General features: G+C 50.1%; 1 protein-coding gene across 2 annotated transcripts in view; it reads left to right on the forward strand.

Moving 5' to 3' along the window:
• The window catches only part of SIAE (sialic acid acetylesterase), a 16,886-nt gene extending 2,564 nt beyond the window's left edge, over positions 1 to 14,322 (forward strand). Inside the window, exons 3-12 of one of the 2 annotated variants that reach the window (XM_073321038.2) lie at positions 2,013 to 2,174; positions 6,553 to 6,728; positions 7,113 to 7,251; positions 8,716 to 8,899; positions 10,231 to 10,340; positions 10,426 to 10,559; positions 12,034 to 12,188; positions 12,682 to 12,810; positions 13,245 to 13,440; positions 13,860 to 14,322. In XM_073321038.2, coding sequence (XP_073177139.2) covers positions 2,013 to 2,174; positions 6,553 to 6,728; positions 7,113 to 7,251; positions 8,716 to 8,899; positions 10,231 to 10,340; positions 10,426 to 10,559; positions 12,034 to 12,188; positions 12,682 to 12,810; positions 13,245 to 13,440; positions 13,860 to 14,093 — 1,619 coding nt within the window. In that variant the 3' untranslated portion in view covers positions 14,094 to 14,322. The remainder of the gene's footprint in view (positions 1 to 2,012; positions 2,175 to 6,552; positions 6,729 to 7,112; positions 7,252 to 8,715; positions 8,900 to 10,230; positions 10,341 to 10,425; positions 10,560 to 12,033; positions 12,189 to 12,681; positions 12,811 to 13,244; positions 13,441 to 13,859) is intronic. The other variant, XM_073321039.2, reaches the window with a different exon arrangement.
• Positions 14,323 to 14,653: the final 331 nt, after the last annotated feature.

The raw sequence follows: 14,653 nt of genomic DNA on the forward strand, positions 1-14,653 counted from the left end.
CAAACTCCCCACCTGACACTGTCCGAGGGTCATATCATGTGCATGAAAAGTGTTGCCTGGAAAGCGAGAGAACATGAGAAGCAAAACTGATTTTCTAGTGACAAATCAGAGAGGCCCTGCAGCGGAGAACTTTCCTTCTCTCTGTCCAGACTTTCCTGCTTCCAGGGAACACCTGAGAGAGGCAAGTTGGTTAGGCTTCTGTGGTTGCACTAAAAATCTCACTGAGATATTCCGCCCCTTTGGAAGCCTTCTGGATGGGGACTTATGTCTCAATCTAACAAGAAAAAAAGTTAGCATGTAGAATACCCCTGAGAGGTCAGATTTGGGGACCCCTCTGCCCCTTCCTTCATTACCATTTTCAGCTTTTTTGTTTGGTTGGTTTGTTTTGGGTTTGCTTCCCTCATTAAATGAGACAAAATTTTATAGGAGGCAAAATTTCTGTAAAAGCCCCTGTCTGTTCCCGTGGATTTCCCCCTTGTTCTCATTCTCCCTTCATCCTGCTTGACCCTCATGTGTTGCTCCTTCAGTAACTCTTTTTCCTTCAGACTTGTTTTTCTGTAACATGTTCTTTTAAGAGTCTGTTTGCTTCTGTTGCTCTGAATTATGCAGGGCTTTGGTGTGCCAAACTGGAAATAATGGTAGTTTCATTTAAATGAAAAATGAAGGGTTGTTATCGAATTAATTATGAAAGTGACTAATCCCATTAACGCAATCTCCTCTGTGCTATTAAATTCCATTTGTTTTATGCTGTTTCTGCATTGTCAGTTGGCAGTATGCACAGATTCTTGTGTTGGCCAATAGGCACATCAGGGAAGTAAGCGGGTGGTACTTGGATGTGTGGCCATCTGGGGCTTTGGACCCCTGGGATGGTAAGGGAGGTGGTTTGGGATCGTGAGGTAAGTACATTATCTAGATATTGAAATTTTTAGATGGTCATCTTGAGGATTCTAGAGTTAACATTCCACTGAGAGATGGGGCTGGTTACACTTCTCCGAGTCCCTGCTGCAGATTCTGGAAGACAGCATTGCATTGGTTACATGCAGTTCATGTTTTCAGGGTTATCATCACAATCATGAGAAAAAGAGAAACACAATTATTTTTATATGGAAGTTCAGTTTCTAGAAATGGCGGATTCCGTGACAGATGGGCAGAGTGTGAATTCTGTGGTAAATTCAGCGGGAGCCGAATAAACAGGGCCCTGGTAATACACATCTGAACTTCTATGACTATTGTCACAAGTTGGTCCCAATTATTTATTAGATTCCGACCATCATCATATTTACAGCATTGGTACAATATTGTGATTTCTTCGAGTACTTCGAGTGGAGAAAGAATTTTTTTTTTCCCAATTCTGTGGAATTAACTTTTGATGACTCCAGAAATTAAAGATCTTCAGTTCCCAACTCCTGGACCTATTTATCCTCCTCAATATCTTGCTCATTTAATTGTTACATGCTAGAAGCAGTGTTTACAATTGACATGTGGCTTTTTAACAGAGTAGCTTATAGTACACAATGTTTTTCCTATTTCTCCTTATCTGTCTTGGTATTTGTATCATGCTGATATTTGAGCATCTTGCAAGACAGTATATAATAATATGTATTTATTAGCAGTTTATGCTGTCAGAAGATGATCAATTTTTGTTGGTTTGTTTCCTTTATTTGAATGATTTTTGGCTCAAACATGCTGTATTATCTCAACATCAATATTGTAGGTGTCACAACAAAATCAATAGCCACTGTGTGCTGCCATCTCCAGACTTATTTTGTGTTTTCCCTTTTTCTAAAAGTAAGAAAGAACAAAAGGAAAGTTGTCATGGGAGAGCACTGTGTGTTTGTTTCCCCATAATATGCTTCATTAACTCTGTTTCACAAAATGACAGCTATAGACAGAAATTCCTAACAGTTACCTACCTACCTCCCAGTGCATACCCCGTTGAGGATAAGGGGTTTGGCATTTGTGTGAGGAGTAAAATATTGACAGGCTGATCATGACATTTTTGTGGATCCTAGGTGTGACGTTTCGCTTTGCATCCTATTATGGTGACCACATGGTATTACAGAAGAAACCAGCCGGCGCAGTGGTATGGGGCTACGGGGAATCTGGCGCTAATGTTACCCTGTCTCTTTCCAAAGACAGCAAAGTAATAATGAAGAAAATGGCACAAGTTGAAGGTAATAAAATAAATCTCAGATTCCTACTGCTTTGCACTTCCCCATGACCACACAGCTTCCAGGGCTTCTCTGCCCCCACTCCCTGCCTCTGATGAGGGCCAGGAAACATCCCCCAAACAATAGCACCTATCCACTTCAGCAGCCAAGTGGATGTCCTACAGACGAGCTCCCAGGCAGTGGGGGAATGTGGCACCGAACCCTGTGTCCTCTATGATTTCTTGGCTTTGTGTTATTGCCATCTGACCTTCAGAGAGGATAGGGAGCTGTACTAGTTAGAGGGCTTCTCCAGTAGCCCAAGAGGTACAAGGAAGTGAAGGAGGCGTGTTCTAGTCCCAACTTCCCAAGTCCCTGTTTGCTTTCTGCAATAACTGACAATTGTCTGGAGCACACATGCGTGGTGATGATGAGTCTCTAGTTACAGTTACACTTTGAGAGCCATCAGCAGGTTTTAAATCCATTTAATGTGTGCCATGTTAATTTTATATCATTTGACTTTTTTAATCAAAATGTCATGTTGTACCAAGTCAAATGCCTTGCAGAAGTCTAAGTATATTACGTCAGTGCTATTACCTTGATCAACTAAAAATGCAATCTCATAAAAAAAATCAAATTTGTTTGACCAGATCTATTTTCCTTAAACCCATGTCAATTTGCATGAATTACGTTACCTTCCGATAGTTTATTAATCCATTATCTTGACTGAGATCAAAGTCCGGCTGACAGGCCTATAATTACCTAGGTCGACCTGTGTACCCTTTATAAAAATTGGCACATTAGCTTTCTGCCAGTCTTCTGGAAGTTCCCTGGTGCTCCAAGACGAATTACAAACCCACATCAGTGGCCCAGTCTGCTGCTCAGCCAGCTCTTTGAAAACTTTTGGACGTAGATTATCTGTACCAACTGATTTTAAAATATCGAACTGCAGTAGCCTCTGTTTAATACCCTCCAGCGACACTAGTGAAATGAAAAGGAGGACTTGTGGCACCTTAGAGACTAACCAATTTATTTGAGCATAAGCTTTCGTGAGCTACAGCTCACTTCAGCGGATGCATACTGTGGAAAGTTTAGAAGATCTTATTATATAAACACAAAGCATGAAAAAATACCTCCTCCCACCCCACTCTCCTGCTGGTAATAGCTTATCTAAAGTGATCACTCTCCTTACAATGTGTATGATAATCAAGGTGGGCCATTTCCAACACAAATCCAGGTTTTCTCACCCCCCCCCCCCCTTAACTCACTCTCCTGCTGGTAATAGCTTATCCAAAGTGACCACTCTCCTTACATTGTGTATGATAATCAAGGTGGGCCATTTCCAGCACAAATCCAGGGTTTAACAAGAACGTCTGGGGGGGGGGTGTAGGAAAAAAGCAAGGGGAAATAGGCTACCTTGCATAATGACTAAGCCACTCCCAGTCTCCAGACTCCAGTGAGAAACTGCTGAATTGGAATTCATTTGCAAATTGGATACAATTAACTTAGGCTTGAATAGAGACTGGGAGTGACTTAGTCATTATTCAAGGTAGCCTATTTCCCCTTGTTTTCTCCTACCTCCCCCCCCCCCCCCCCCCACGTTCTTGTTAAACCCTGGATTTGTGCTGGAAATGGCCCACCTTGATTATCATACACAATGTAAGGAGAGTGGTCACTTTAGATAAGCTATTACCAGCAGGAGAACGAGTTTGTGTGTATGGGGGGGGGAGGGGTGAGAAAACCTGGATTTGTGCTGGAAATGGCCCAACTTGATTATCATACACATTGTAAGGAGAGCGATCACTTTAGATAAGCTATTACTAGCAGGAGAGTGGGGTGGGGGGAGGTATTTTTTCATGCTTTGTGTGTATATAATAAGATCTTCTAAACTTTCCACAGTATGCATCCGATGAAGTGAGCTGTAGCTCACGAAAGCTTATGCTCAAATAAATGGGTTAGTCTCTAAGGAGCCACAAGTCCTCCTTTTCTTTTTGTGAATACAGACTAACACGGCTGTTACTCTGAAACTAGTGAAATGGAGCATGTTATCCTCCTCCTATGATGAGATTATATCAGGGCTGTCAAGCGATTAAAAAATTAATTGTGATTAATTGCACTGTTGATAATAGAATACTATTTATATCAATATTTTTGGATGTTTTCTACATTTTCAAATATATTGATTTCAGTTACCACACAGAATACAAAGTGCGCAGGGCTCACTTTATATTTATTCAAATATTTGTGCTGTAAAAAACAAAAGACATAGTATTTTTCAATTCACCTCATACAAGTACTGTCGTGCAATCTCTTCATTGTGAAAGTTGAACTTACTGTACAAAAAATAACTGCATTAAAAAAAAAAACAATGTCGACTCACTCAGTCCTACTTCTTGTTCAGCCAATCGCTCAGACAAACAAGTTTGTTTACACTTGCAAGAGATAATGCTCCCCGTGTTTTGTTTACGATGTCACCTGAAAGTGAGAACAGGCTTTCATATGGCACTGTTATAGCTGGCATTGCAAGATATTTACATGCCAGATGCGCTAAAGATTCATATGTCCCTTCATATTTCAACCACCATTCCAGAGGTGATGCTGGTGACAACCATGCTGATGACAGGTTCTGCTCGATAATGATCCAAAGCAGGATATAGAAGCTCTTTATACCCTGTCAGTCCAGTATAGGGGTGGCCCACTCCGCCACTCGGTCGTGGGCTTCCCTGTGGGTGATTTCGGACAGCTGTGGCCCGGCCCCCCGCACGGGGTCACCTAAACAGGTAATCCTTGGATTCTGAGCCACCAAAAAATCAAACAGTCTGTGGAATTAGCCCCGTAGGCAGGGCAAAGCAGCAAGCAGGCTGCAACCCTGGGGCGGGGTAAGGCAAGCGAGCAATCAGTCTACAGGCCTCACAGCTCTCGGGGCTGGGGCGTAGTTTAGGCAACATCCTCAACGGGCAGTGGTTCGGCTTCCACGGCGGTCTCCGCAGCTGGCGGGTTGTTTGGTGGGTAGACCCGGTCCCCAGACTTTACCGCCAGGGGTGTTGCAGGTACCTCTGCAGGAGCCAGCAGTGTACTCCCTTCCTCCTTCACCCCCGCCTCCCCTTGACTGGCCTGGGCTGCCTCCTTTTATCTGAGTTCTCCACTTGGAGCATATGCATTAGGGAAGAGGGGGCGTGGCCTCCTGGGCCAACAATGATTGGTCCGCCCTTGGCAGCCCAGTGCGGGGCTGGTACGCCCCGTCACAGCATGCTCCACACCTCGTCCCTCTCCAATTTTGGAAGGCACTTCTGATTCTTAAACCTTGGGTCGAGTGCTGAAGCTATCTTTAGAAATCTCACACTGGTACAATGTTTGTGTTTTGTCAAATCTGCCGTGAAAGTGTTCTTAAAACGAATGTGTTCTGGGTCATCATCCAAGATTGCTATAATATGAAATACATGGCAGAATGCAGGTAAAACGGAGCAGGAGACATACAATTGTCCCCCAAGGAGTTCAGTCAAAATTTAATTAACACGTTATTTTTTAACAAGCATTATCAGCACGGAAGCATGTCCTCTGGAATGTTGGCCGAAGCACGAAGGGGCATACGAATATTTAGTGTATCTGGCATGTAAAGACCTTGCGGTGCCGGCTACAGAAGTGCCACGCGAACGCCTGTTCTCATTTTCAGGTGAAATTGTAAACAAGAGAGGGCGGCATTATCTCCCGTAAATGTGAACAAACTTGTTCATCTTAGTGATGGGTGGAACAGCCCTAGATTATATCATCTGTTTTCCCCCCCAAATACAGAAAGGAAATCTTTATTGACCACTTCTGTCTTTCCAGCATTGTCATTGATAATTCTGCCATTTCCATCTAGTAATGGACCAATACCATTGTCAGGATTTTTTTTGTTCCTAATACATTTTAAAAACTCCTTCTTTTTCTCCTTGACTCTGCTGGCCATAGATGTCTGCTTGTGTCCATTTGCTTCCCTTATCAATTTTCTGCAATTCCTAACTTCTGATTTATATTAATTATTCTCAACTTCACCTTTCTTCTATTTGTTATATGGTTTTTTTTTAGTTTTTATAGTTGTCTTCACTTCCCCTCTAAACCTGTTTGGTTTTTTAATGGGCCCAGCCTTCTTCCTCATTTGTGGGATTGTGGCTTTTGGGGCATTGGGTAAGATGTTCTTAAATGATTCCTAATTATTGCACATATTTTTCTAATTAAATTCTTCCTCCCAGCTGCTTTGGCTCATAATTGTTTTCAGCTTTGTACAATTAGCCCTATTAAAGCACCATAATATGAAATGTCCCTTTTCATTTAATAAAAACCTCTGTTTGTTTCGCTGGATTGATACCAATCAGGGATCTGTGCTTGCTGCTATAAAGTCAGGGTCCTTTGCTTCATGTTTCAGAGCACTCGGAGACCTGGAAAGTTGTACTGGCTCCTATGGACCATGGTGGCCCTTATAGTGTGATGGCAGAGCAGCATTCTAGGGAAGAGCCAAAGAATCTGACGCTGCGGGATATCTACTTTGGAGACGTCTGGCTTTGCAGTGGGCAAAGTAACATGGAGATGACAGTTTCCCAGGTAATCTCCAGTAGGTAAGGAGGCATCAGCCTTTGCAGGGGTTGGGACAGGCCTGGTAACTATCTCCAAAGGAAAAGAAAGTTGTTCCCTTTTGATCTGTCCGTGTCAGACATTAAGCTTGCTCAGTGAGCTACAAGGAATCATAGAAATCCAGTTCAGTTTTCCTAGTGTTTTGTCCAGTCTAGTTTTAAATCTCTCCCATGCTGGCTGGAGCTTCCACAACTTTCCAGCGTTTTGCACTCCTAAGTGACCTCACCCTCCAGAGTATTTGTCACTGGGAGCTGCAGGGTTTCAGCTCTGCAGACTGTATGTTAACCACACAGTTAGCAGCCAGGACTGCTGTGGGAAAGGCCATGATGATTCACCACCCTGCTTGTTTCCTAGATACTCAATGCCAGTAAGGAGCTCTCCGAGGCATCTCTCTATCCATATATCCGTGTGTTCACGGCCGCTCTTATTCAGTCTGAAGTGGAATTGCAGGACCTGGCTAAGATTGACTTGGAGTGGTCTATACCGACAGCTGGTGAGTACAAAGTGGGTCTGTACAAATCCCCCTTAAAAAGAGCCTGTTTAACTCCAAAGCCTACTGTAGAGGCAAGAAGGTCAACACACGTTCTCTGAGACTTTCAAGAACCCTGTTGTTTAACCAGGCGAGACCAGATGCCTGTAGCTAAGGTAAAAAAACAAGCAGAAAGAACCTTTCAGGCCTTCTTCATCCAACATAAAGAAGCAAAAGAGAGCAAACCCTATGTATAAATTTAAAATCCTGTAGGTGTTCTCTTCCAGCTCTGATTTCTACCATACTTGTTCTAGTGTGTATAGGTTAGGGATGTTCAGATGTCCAGATTTTATAGGGACAGTCTTGATATTTGGGGCATTGTCTTATATAGGCATCTATTATCCCCCACCCCTTTCCCAATTTTTCACACTTGCTATCTGGTCACCCTAGTATAGGTTCTTCTCCCACCCTCACAAATATCTGAGCGCCTTCCAGTTGTACATTTAGCAACAGTCATGAGCAGCTGATTCTTTCTCTCATCCTCTCCCAGGGCAGGATCATGCATGCAGTGCAGCCGTTTGCTTTGGGAGTGGTTTTGTTGTTGTTTGTACGTGGCCATGCTGCTCTGTGTCTTAGCAATGACTGGTTGGAGAATGTACCTGGCCCTTGGAGTGGAAGGTGGGGAGGTTTGTGATGGTCCTGAGGGAGTTCAGTCCAGAGTCTGGACCCAGCCCCCGAGAAATCTCTGTCTCCTGGACAGACCAGCTTTACCATGGTGCTAGAAAGTTCCATTGTGCCTGAGGAATGGAGTTGTCAACCACACCTTCATCCTGGACTTTGGGGCTCTTAGATACGCTGGGCCTCGGCCATTGCGTGCCTTGAAGATAAGGACCAAGACCTTGAAAGGGTGGGAAGCCGGTGTAGGGAGCAGCAATGTTCTCTCCAGGCAGCCCCTGGGATCAATGCACGCTGTTCTCTCCAGCATGTTTTACAGTGTCTACTTCTAACAGAAAAAGAACAGGAGGACTTGTGGCAACTTAGAGACTAACAAATTTATTTGAGCATCAGCTTTCGTGAGCTACAGCTTACCTCATCAGATGCAACTTATGCTCAAATAAATTGGTTAGTCTCTAAGGTGCCACAAGTCCTCCTGTTCTTTTTGCGAATACAGACTAACACAGCTGCTACTCTGAAACCTGTCATTATGCAGGGTACTTCTCACGGGAATCTCTCCCGTCTCTTGAGAGGTGGTGCCCATTTCTGGAAGGCTTCCCTGATATTCAGCCTAACACTTCCCCTCCCCTTGGAACCGTTCCTCTGGATCAGACAGCACTGGCCAGGTGGACGCTCTCCTTGCACTGGCCCTCCCACAGGGTGGATTTCCCTGGCAGGGGGTGTCCCCCAGCACTTGCAACTCTGCCTCTGGCAGCTCCCCGATGTTCACATCGCCTGCAGTTTTCTGATATTTGCCTTCTCTTTCCTGAACAGAAAACTTGGGTCATGGGAACTTCAGCTACTTCTCAGCTGTGTGTTGGCTGTTTGGCCGTCACTTGTATGAGATGCTCCAGTACCCCATAGGATTGGTGGAGTCCTCCTGGGGAGGGACCTGCATTGAGGCCTGGTCCTCAAGAAGGGCGCTGCACGAGTGCGGGCTCAAAGGCAACGCCAGACGGTGAGGACATTGAGAGCAAGTTCAGGGCTGTGAAAAACATGTCATGGACTGTGAAATCTGATCTCCCCGTGAAATCTGGCACCCAGCTGGGGGCTCCTACCCTGCACAGCTTCCAGCTGCTAGTCCTGGCTGGGGATGGGGAAGGACAAGGACCAGACTTCCTCCTCACTTGCAGGGGCCACTCCCAGGGCAGGTCCGACCCATCTCCAGGAACCTCCCCCAGCTGCAAGAAGCTCTGCAGCTCCAGCTGTCAGCCTCCCACTGGGGCAGGAGACTGCCGGGAAAACTGGACAGAAACGGACTGGGGACTACAGTGGACGAGAAGCCTGACAAAGCCCTGGCTGGGATGATTTAGTTGGGGTTAGTCCTGCTTTGAGCAGGGGGTCGGACTAGATGACCTCCTGAGGTCCCTTCCACCCCTGAGATTCTGTGATTCTATGACATATGGTAGCCCACCCCCTCCCCATAGCCTGCGACCCTCACTTCAGCATTGCTGGTGGTGGTGCTGGCTTTAGAACTGGGTGCCTGGCCAGCAGCCTTCCTCTCTGGCTGCCCACTGAAAGCAGTGCGCCTGCCAGCTGCAGGGCAGATGGGAGGGTGGCAATCCCATGACCGCCTTTTGGGTCAGGACCCCCGCAGTTACAACACCATGACATTTCCGATGTAAACATCTGAAACTGTGAAATTGACTAATTTTAAAAAACCTTGGCCATGAAATTGACCAAAATGGACTGTGAATTTGAATTTGGTAGGGCCCTAAGTATATGCCTTCCCGCTTCAGTGCCCACTCCGTACCCATTCCATCTGAATGAACTGCTCCCACTCCCCTGAAGCTTCCCTGGCCACTGCCTCCAGCCCTTGCTGGGCCAGCCTGAACCCGATTTCATTCTGTGCCGGAGTAATTCAAGCCCTGACTTTCCACTCTGAAAAGCCTCCCCTGTGGGTTGGTACAGAGCTTGGCAGCTTTCTGCCCTGGGGGGGAGTGTGACACAGCTAGGGCAATGACACAGGTAGGGCTGGAGCGGGGACGTGCTGGAATTACCCCAGATGGAGTTGGTAACTGCATCTCGTTAGTGACCATTTAACCCCTTCCCTAGAGGCTGTTTTTCCATCGCATCTCCCTCAGGCTGAGCTCGTCTTTTTCCAGTGCTTTTAGCTCTGTCAATCTGACCCCAAACGGTTCACCTCCTCTGGTCCTGTGTATCCAGTCCCCGAGGAACAGATCCAGTGATTGCCCAACATAGGGGATCAATGCCACCTGGAGTCGGCCGGTCACCTTGTGTGGCGTGAGCCGCTGCCCCCCACCAATCAGTGCTTGTCTCGTGTCGTAGGTTTCTTCTTCCCACGCTGCTTTCTGGCCCTGACATGCCCTCTGTACTCTGGAACGCGATGATCCACCCGCTCCTCAACATGTCCCTCACGGGCGTTATCTGGTACCAGGGTAAGTCTGGCAGCGTATCACAGCACCAGCCATGCCACTTTGGGTGCTGGACCCAGCTCTCACTTGTCCCATGTGCTCACTGCAGGCGAAACAAACGCCTTCATAAACCCAGATCTGTACAACTGCACATTCCCGGCTCTCCTCACGGACTGGCGCAAGGCCTTCCACGCCGGGTCTGATGGGCAAACGCAGCCGCTCCTCCCCTTCGGGTTTGTCCAGGTGAGTGGTAGCCAGGGTACTGACCGCGCCACGGAGACAGTAGTCGCTGCTCAGATCCAGCTCCTGCTTGCTGCTCGTTTCTTTCACGTCACTGCAGAGCATTCCCTGGTGCTGTGCTGGACCGGCAGGGAGGGCCGGGCTGAGTCAGTCTGATCACAGGTTTCCTGCTGACTCCTTGACACTAATGGACCCAGGAGTGGTTTTCCCATAGGCCCCAAGTCCCGGCACAGAGGCTTTGTAGGGGGAGAGTGAGTTGTGCTGAAGGGATGATACACCCCTCTTGCCCCTGGGGCGCAGTCAGGCACTGCTGCCTGTCCCCTTTTCATTCTGGCTGGGGTCTTTGCCCTGCTGGCTCCTCTGCTCCTGTCTCTATCTCACAGCAGAACGGGGATGGGGGAAGACAGGGCCCCCCACATCTCAGACCCTGTTACTTCCCCTCTTGACGCACTGGGAGGAGAAAGGGGGAAGAGACGCCACCCCTGCTCTGTCCCCTCCTCTGCCTCACCCCCAGACTCTCCTGGCTTCAGGTGAGTTGGGGAGGAGGAGGAAAGAGGGAACATCTGGGTGGAGGGAGAGGACTGGCAGGAAAGGGGAGGAAGGAGGCGAGTGCTGGGGTGGAGGAGTGTCAGAGGTGCACTCTGAGGAGGACTGAGCTCAGCAGGGCTGTGGAGGGAAAGGGCGTGAGGGGACGAAGTGAGAGTCAGCTGACCTTCGAGTTAGTGCCCTGCCCGCAGTCCTGCTGATGGGCCTCGCCCAGCGCCCTTCCCACCGGTCACCCTCCGTCTGTCCCAGCCCACCACACCTCCTCCGCCTGCCTGCCACCCTCTGTGCCCGGGGGCCTCAACCTGTTTTTCTGAGCCCCCCGCACGCTATAAAGACTCCACGGCCCCCCTGTGCCGCAACGGTTGTTCTGCCTATAAAAGCGAAGGTGCTGGGTACAGCAGCACCCCCTGACTTGAAGTGGTTTCCGTCCTATGCAGGGTTTACAGTTCGGTTCAATGGCTCTCAGCCCCCCCCCCCGTACCCATTATTCCAGCCCCCCTATGTAAAAGCCCCTGGGGGTAACAAGCAGGCCAATTGCCTGGGGCCCTGCGAAGCTCAGGCTTCAGCTTGAGCCTCAGGGTGGTGGGGAGTCGGCTTTCCACCCTGGGCACTAGTGAGTCTGATGCTGGCCCTGCTTGGTGGGCCCCCTGAAACCAGACCCCTGATTGAGAACTGCTGCTCTATGCCATGGTGACCCCGCTCTGCCTGGCTGGGGCGTCCCCTGGCCCCCATGTCTCATGGTCTGGGGTGGAGCAGAAGCTCCACTCTCCACATGGGGAGTTAGTACGGGGCTGCTGGCGCAAGTCAGGGCCTCCTGGGCCGCCCTCTGCTGGGGCAGGTTGGTGTGTGGGACACTGGGAAGCAGGGCTGGCTGGGGGGCTCTGGCCCTGGTGGGGGATCAGCTCTTTCCCAGCTCTCCCTATCTTTGCAGCTATCCACGTTCCGCCGCCAGGACTGGGATGACAGTTTCCCCCGCATTCGGTGGCACCAGACCGCTGACTACGGCTATGCGCCCAACAAGAGAATGCCCAACACCTTCATGGCCGTGGCGGTGGATCTGTGCGACGAGCTCTCGCCCTACGGCAGGTAACTGCCCACTCCCTGCACAGCAGCCTGCAGTGTGCCCAGAGGACGTTCTGTAGCGCCTGGCCTGGAGGTGCCAGGGCCTTTCCGCATGCCCAAGGGGTGGGGCTGAAGCAGGGAGGAGTGTGGGAGGAGAGTGGGGCAGGGCCGGGAGAGAGGAAGAGGACAGGGAGTGCCGAAAGGGGAGAAGAAATCCCCTAATGCACAGTGCTCCAGGGCCACTCCCCACCGCCATGTCACTGGCCTCCCAGATCTGTTCACTGTGCTTTCCCCAGCTGCATCCCGCTGAGTTCTTCCCCGCCTGTGAGAGGTGGGGAGATGTATAGGTCGCTAGCCCTGTCAAGTACCGGGCGGCACAGCGGGCTTGGGTGCACTGCTGTGAGAGCCAGTAAAGGACACAGGTACTGGGGGCAGGCGCTCAGAGCCAGCGACCAGCCCACCGCGAGTGGGCAGAGGGCTTAGTGGAGAGGCCGGTCAAGGTGTGTTTCGCACACAGGTTCCTGCAGCGTCGGTGTACTCAGCGTACATGGAAGGGGCGACGGACATCACCGCAGAGCCTGGTGCCAGATCTCTGGGGCCCGTTGCCCCCCAGAGCAGCCTGGGGAGCTGAGCTGGGATCTGTTCGGTAGCCTGGTCTCTTCAGATGGGTGCCCCCTTTCCATTCAGTGCAGGGGGGGTCTGCCCAGGAGTCCTTTCCCTGCCCCTGGAACTAGACTGCCTCCTGTTGTCTTCGTGCCCTCCCCTTCCATGGCTGACTTCTTTACCTCCAGGGTTGGCCGCTGTCTCAGTCAGTCCCCCTCCCTGGCAGACCTGCTCCCTCCGGCACCTACTCCCCCACCAACCTCCCCAGCCAGCTGCTGCTCTCTGCAGGGTCCCGTTGACTCATCCTCCGGTTAGACGAAGCTCTTTGCTGCTGGGGTGGGGTGAGGGCACCCTGGAGCTACACGGCACCCTCTGCTGGCAGAGGTGGAGTTTCAGGAGCCACTGCCTTTGGCTGCACCACTGGAAGTGGCTCCCTGCCCTCTCCCCATCATTTCCCCCGTGCTTCCCTTTTTGCAGCATTCACCCCCGGGATAAACAGACCGTGGCATATCGGCTGCACCTGGGAGCCCGAGCTGTGGCATATGGAGAGAAAGACCTGGTCTTCCAAGGCCCATATCCTACAAAAGTCGTGGTGGATGGAGCCAGGGGCCTCATTAACGTCACGTATGGCCAGGAACTCCAGCTGCTTCTAATGCACGACCGCATCTTTGAGGTGAGGAGCATGTGCGTGGGGGTCCCGGCATGGCTCAAGGCAAGCGCCCAGGGCAGAGGGGCTGCACTCTTACTGGGCTAGCCTGAGTGCTGTCCGTGGGGCACGTGACCCCTCCAGCACCATCAGCCAGATGTCAGCAGGGCAGGCAGCTCTCACCGCATGCTGGCTAGCTGTCGAAATAAAAGTTTGCAGTGGACAGAGCCCGGGGCTAGAGGGGCGATCTAGCCTGCTGTCCGAGGGGGAGATGAGGCTGAGCTGGGAGGTGCGTGGGGCCCTTAGCAGCCACATGCACTGCAGAGCAGCCCTGCAGTCTCCACCCCAGAGCGCAGCACCGCAGCCGCCCAAGCCAGAAAACAACAGAGCTACAGCCCCGTGCTGCCGAGCAAGGTCACGTGACTGGTCTGTGCTTCTTCTGGCAGGTGTGCTGCTCTCACGGGTCCCAGCTCTTGGCGCAGGAGCCGTGTCAGTGGCTTCCAGCACCCATGCTGTCTGCATCTGCCCACACAGTGACGCTGTCCGGCCCTGGCTGCAGGGACGCTGCCACCCGGCTGCGCTATGCGTGGGCAGAGTGGCCGTGTGAATACAGACAGTGTCCCATTTACAACAAGCACCAACTGCCAGCACCTCCCTTTCTTATCGACTCTCTGCATTAGGAACAGGCTGGACCAACGGCTAGGCGGCTGTAGGCACACAGCCAGGGTCTGAGCAAATTCATGCTCCATTTTGGTAAATTTCATGCTCACAGGATTTTTAAAATCTTAAATTTCACAAAAAGAACAGGAGGACTTGTGGCACCTTCGAGACTAACCCATTTATTTGAGCATAAGCTTTCGTGAGCTACAGCTCACTTCTTTGGATGCGTCACGAAAAGCTCACAAAAGCTTGTGCTCAAATAAATGGGTTAGTCTCTAAGGTGCCACAAGTCCTCCTTTTCCTTTTGCGGATACAGACAAACACGGCTGCTCCTCTGAAACCTTAAATTTCACAGTTTCAGATATTTAAATCTGAAATTTCACAGGGTTGTAGCCAGGGGGGTCCTGACCTAGAAGGGGGAAGGTCGGGAGCGGTCGCAAGGCTCCCTTGTAGTGGGGATGCGGTATTGACACCCTTACTTCTTCGCTGCTGCTGGCGACAGCGCTGCCTTCAGAGCTAGGATCCCAGCCAGCAACCGTGGAGCTTCCTGCAGCCAGGGGAGATTCCCAGAGCCCCCAGC

Source organism: Lepidochelys kempii, chromosome 22, assembly GCF_965140285.1.
Source record: "Lepidochelys kempii isolate rLepKem1 chromosome 22, rLepKem1.hap1, whole genome shotgun sequence".
In the NCBI taxonomy this organism is placed as follows: Eukaryota; Metazoa; Chordata; order Testudines; family Cheloniidae; genus Lepidochelys; species Lepidochelys kempii.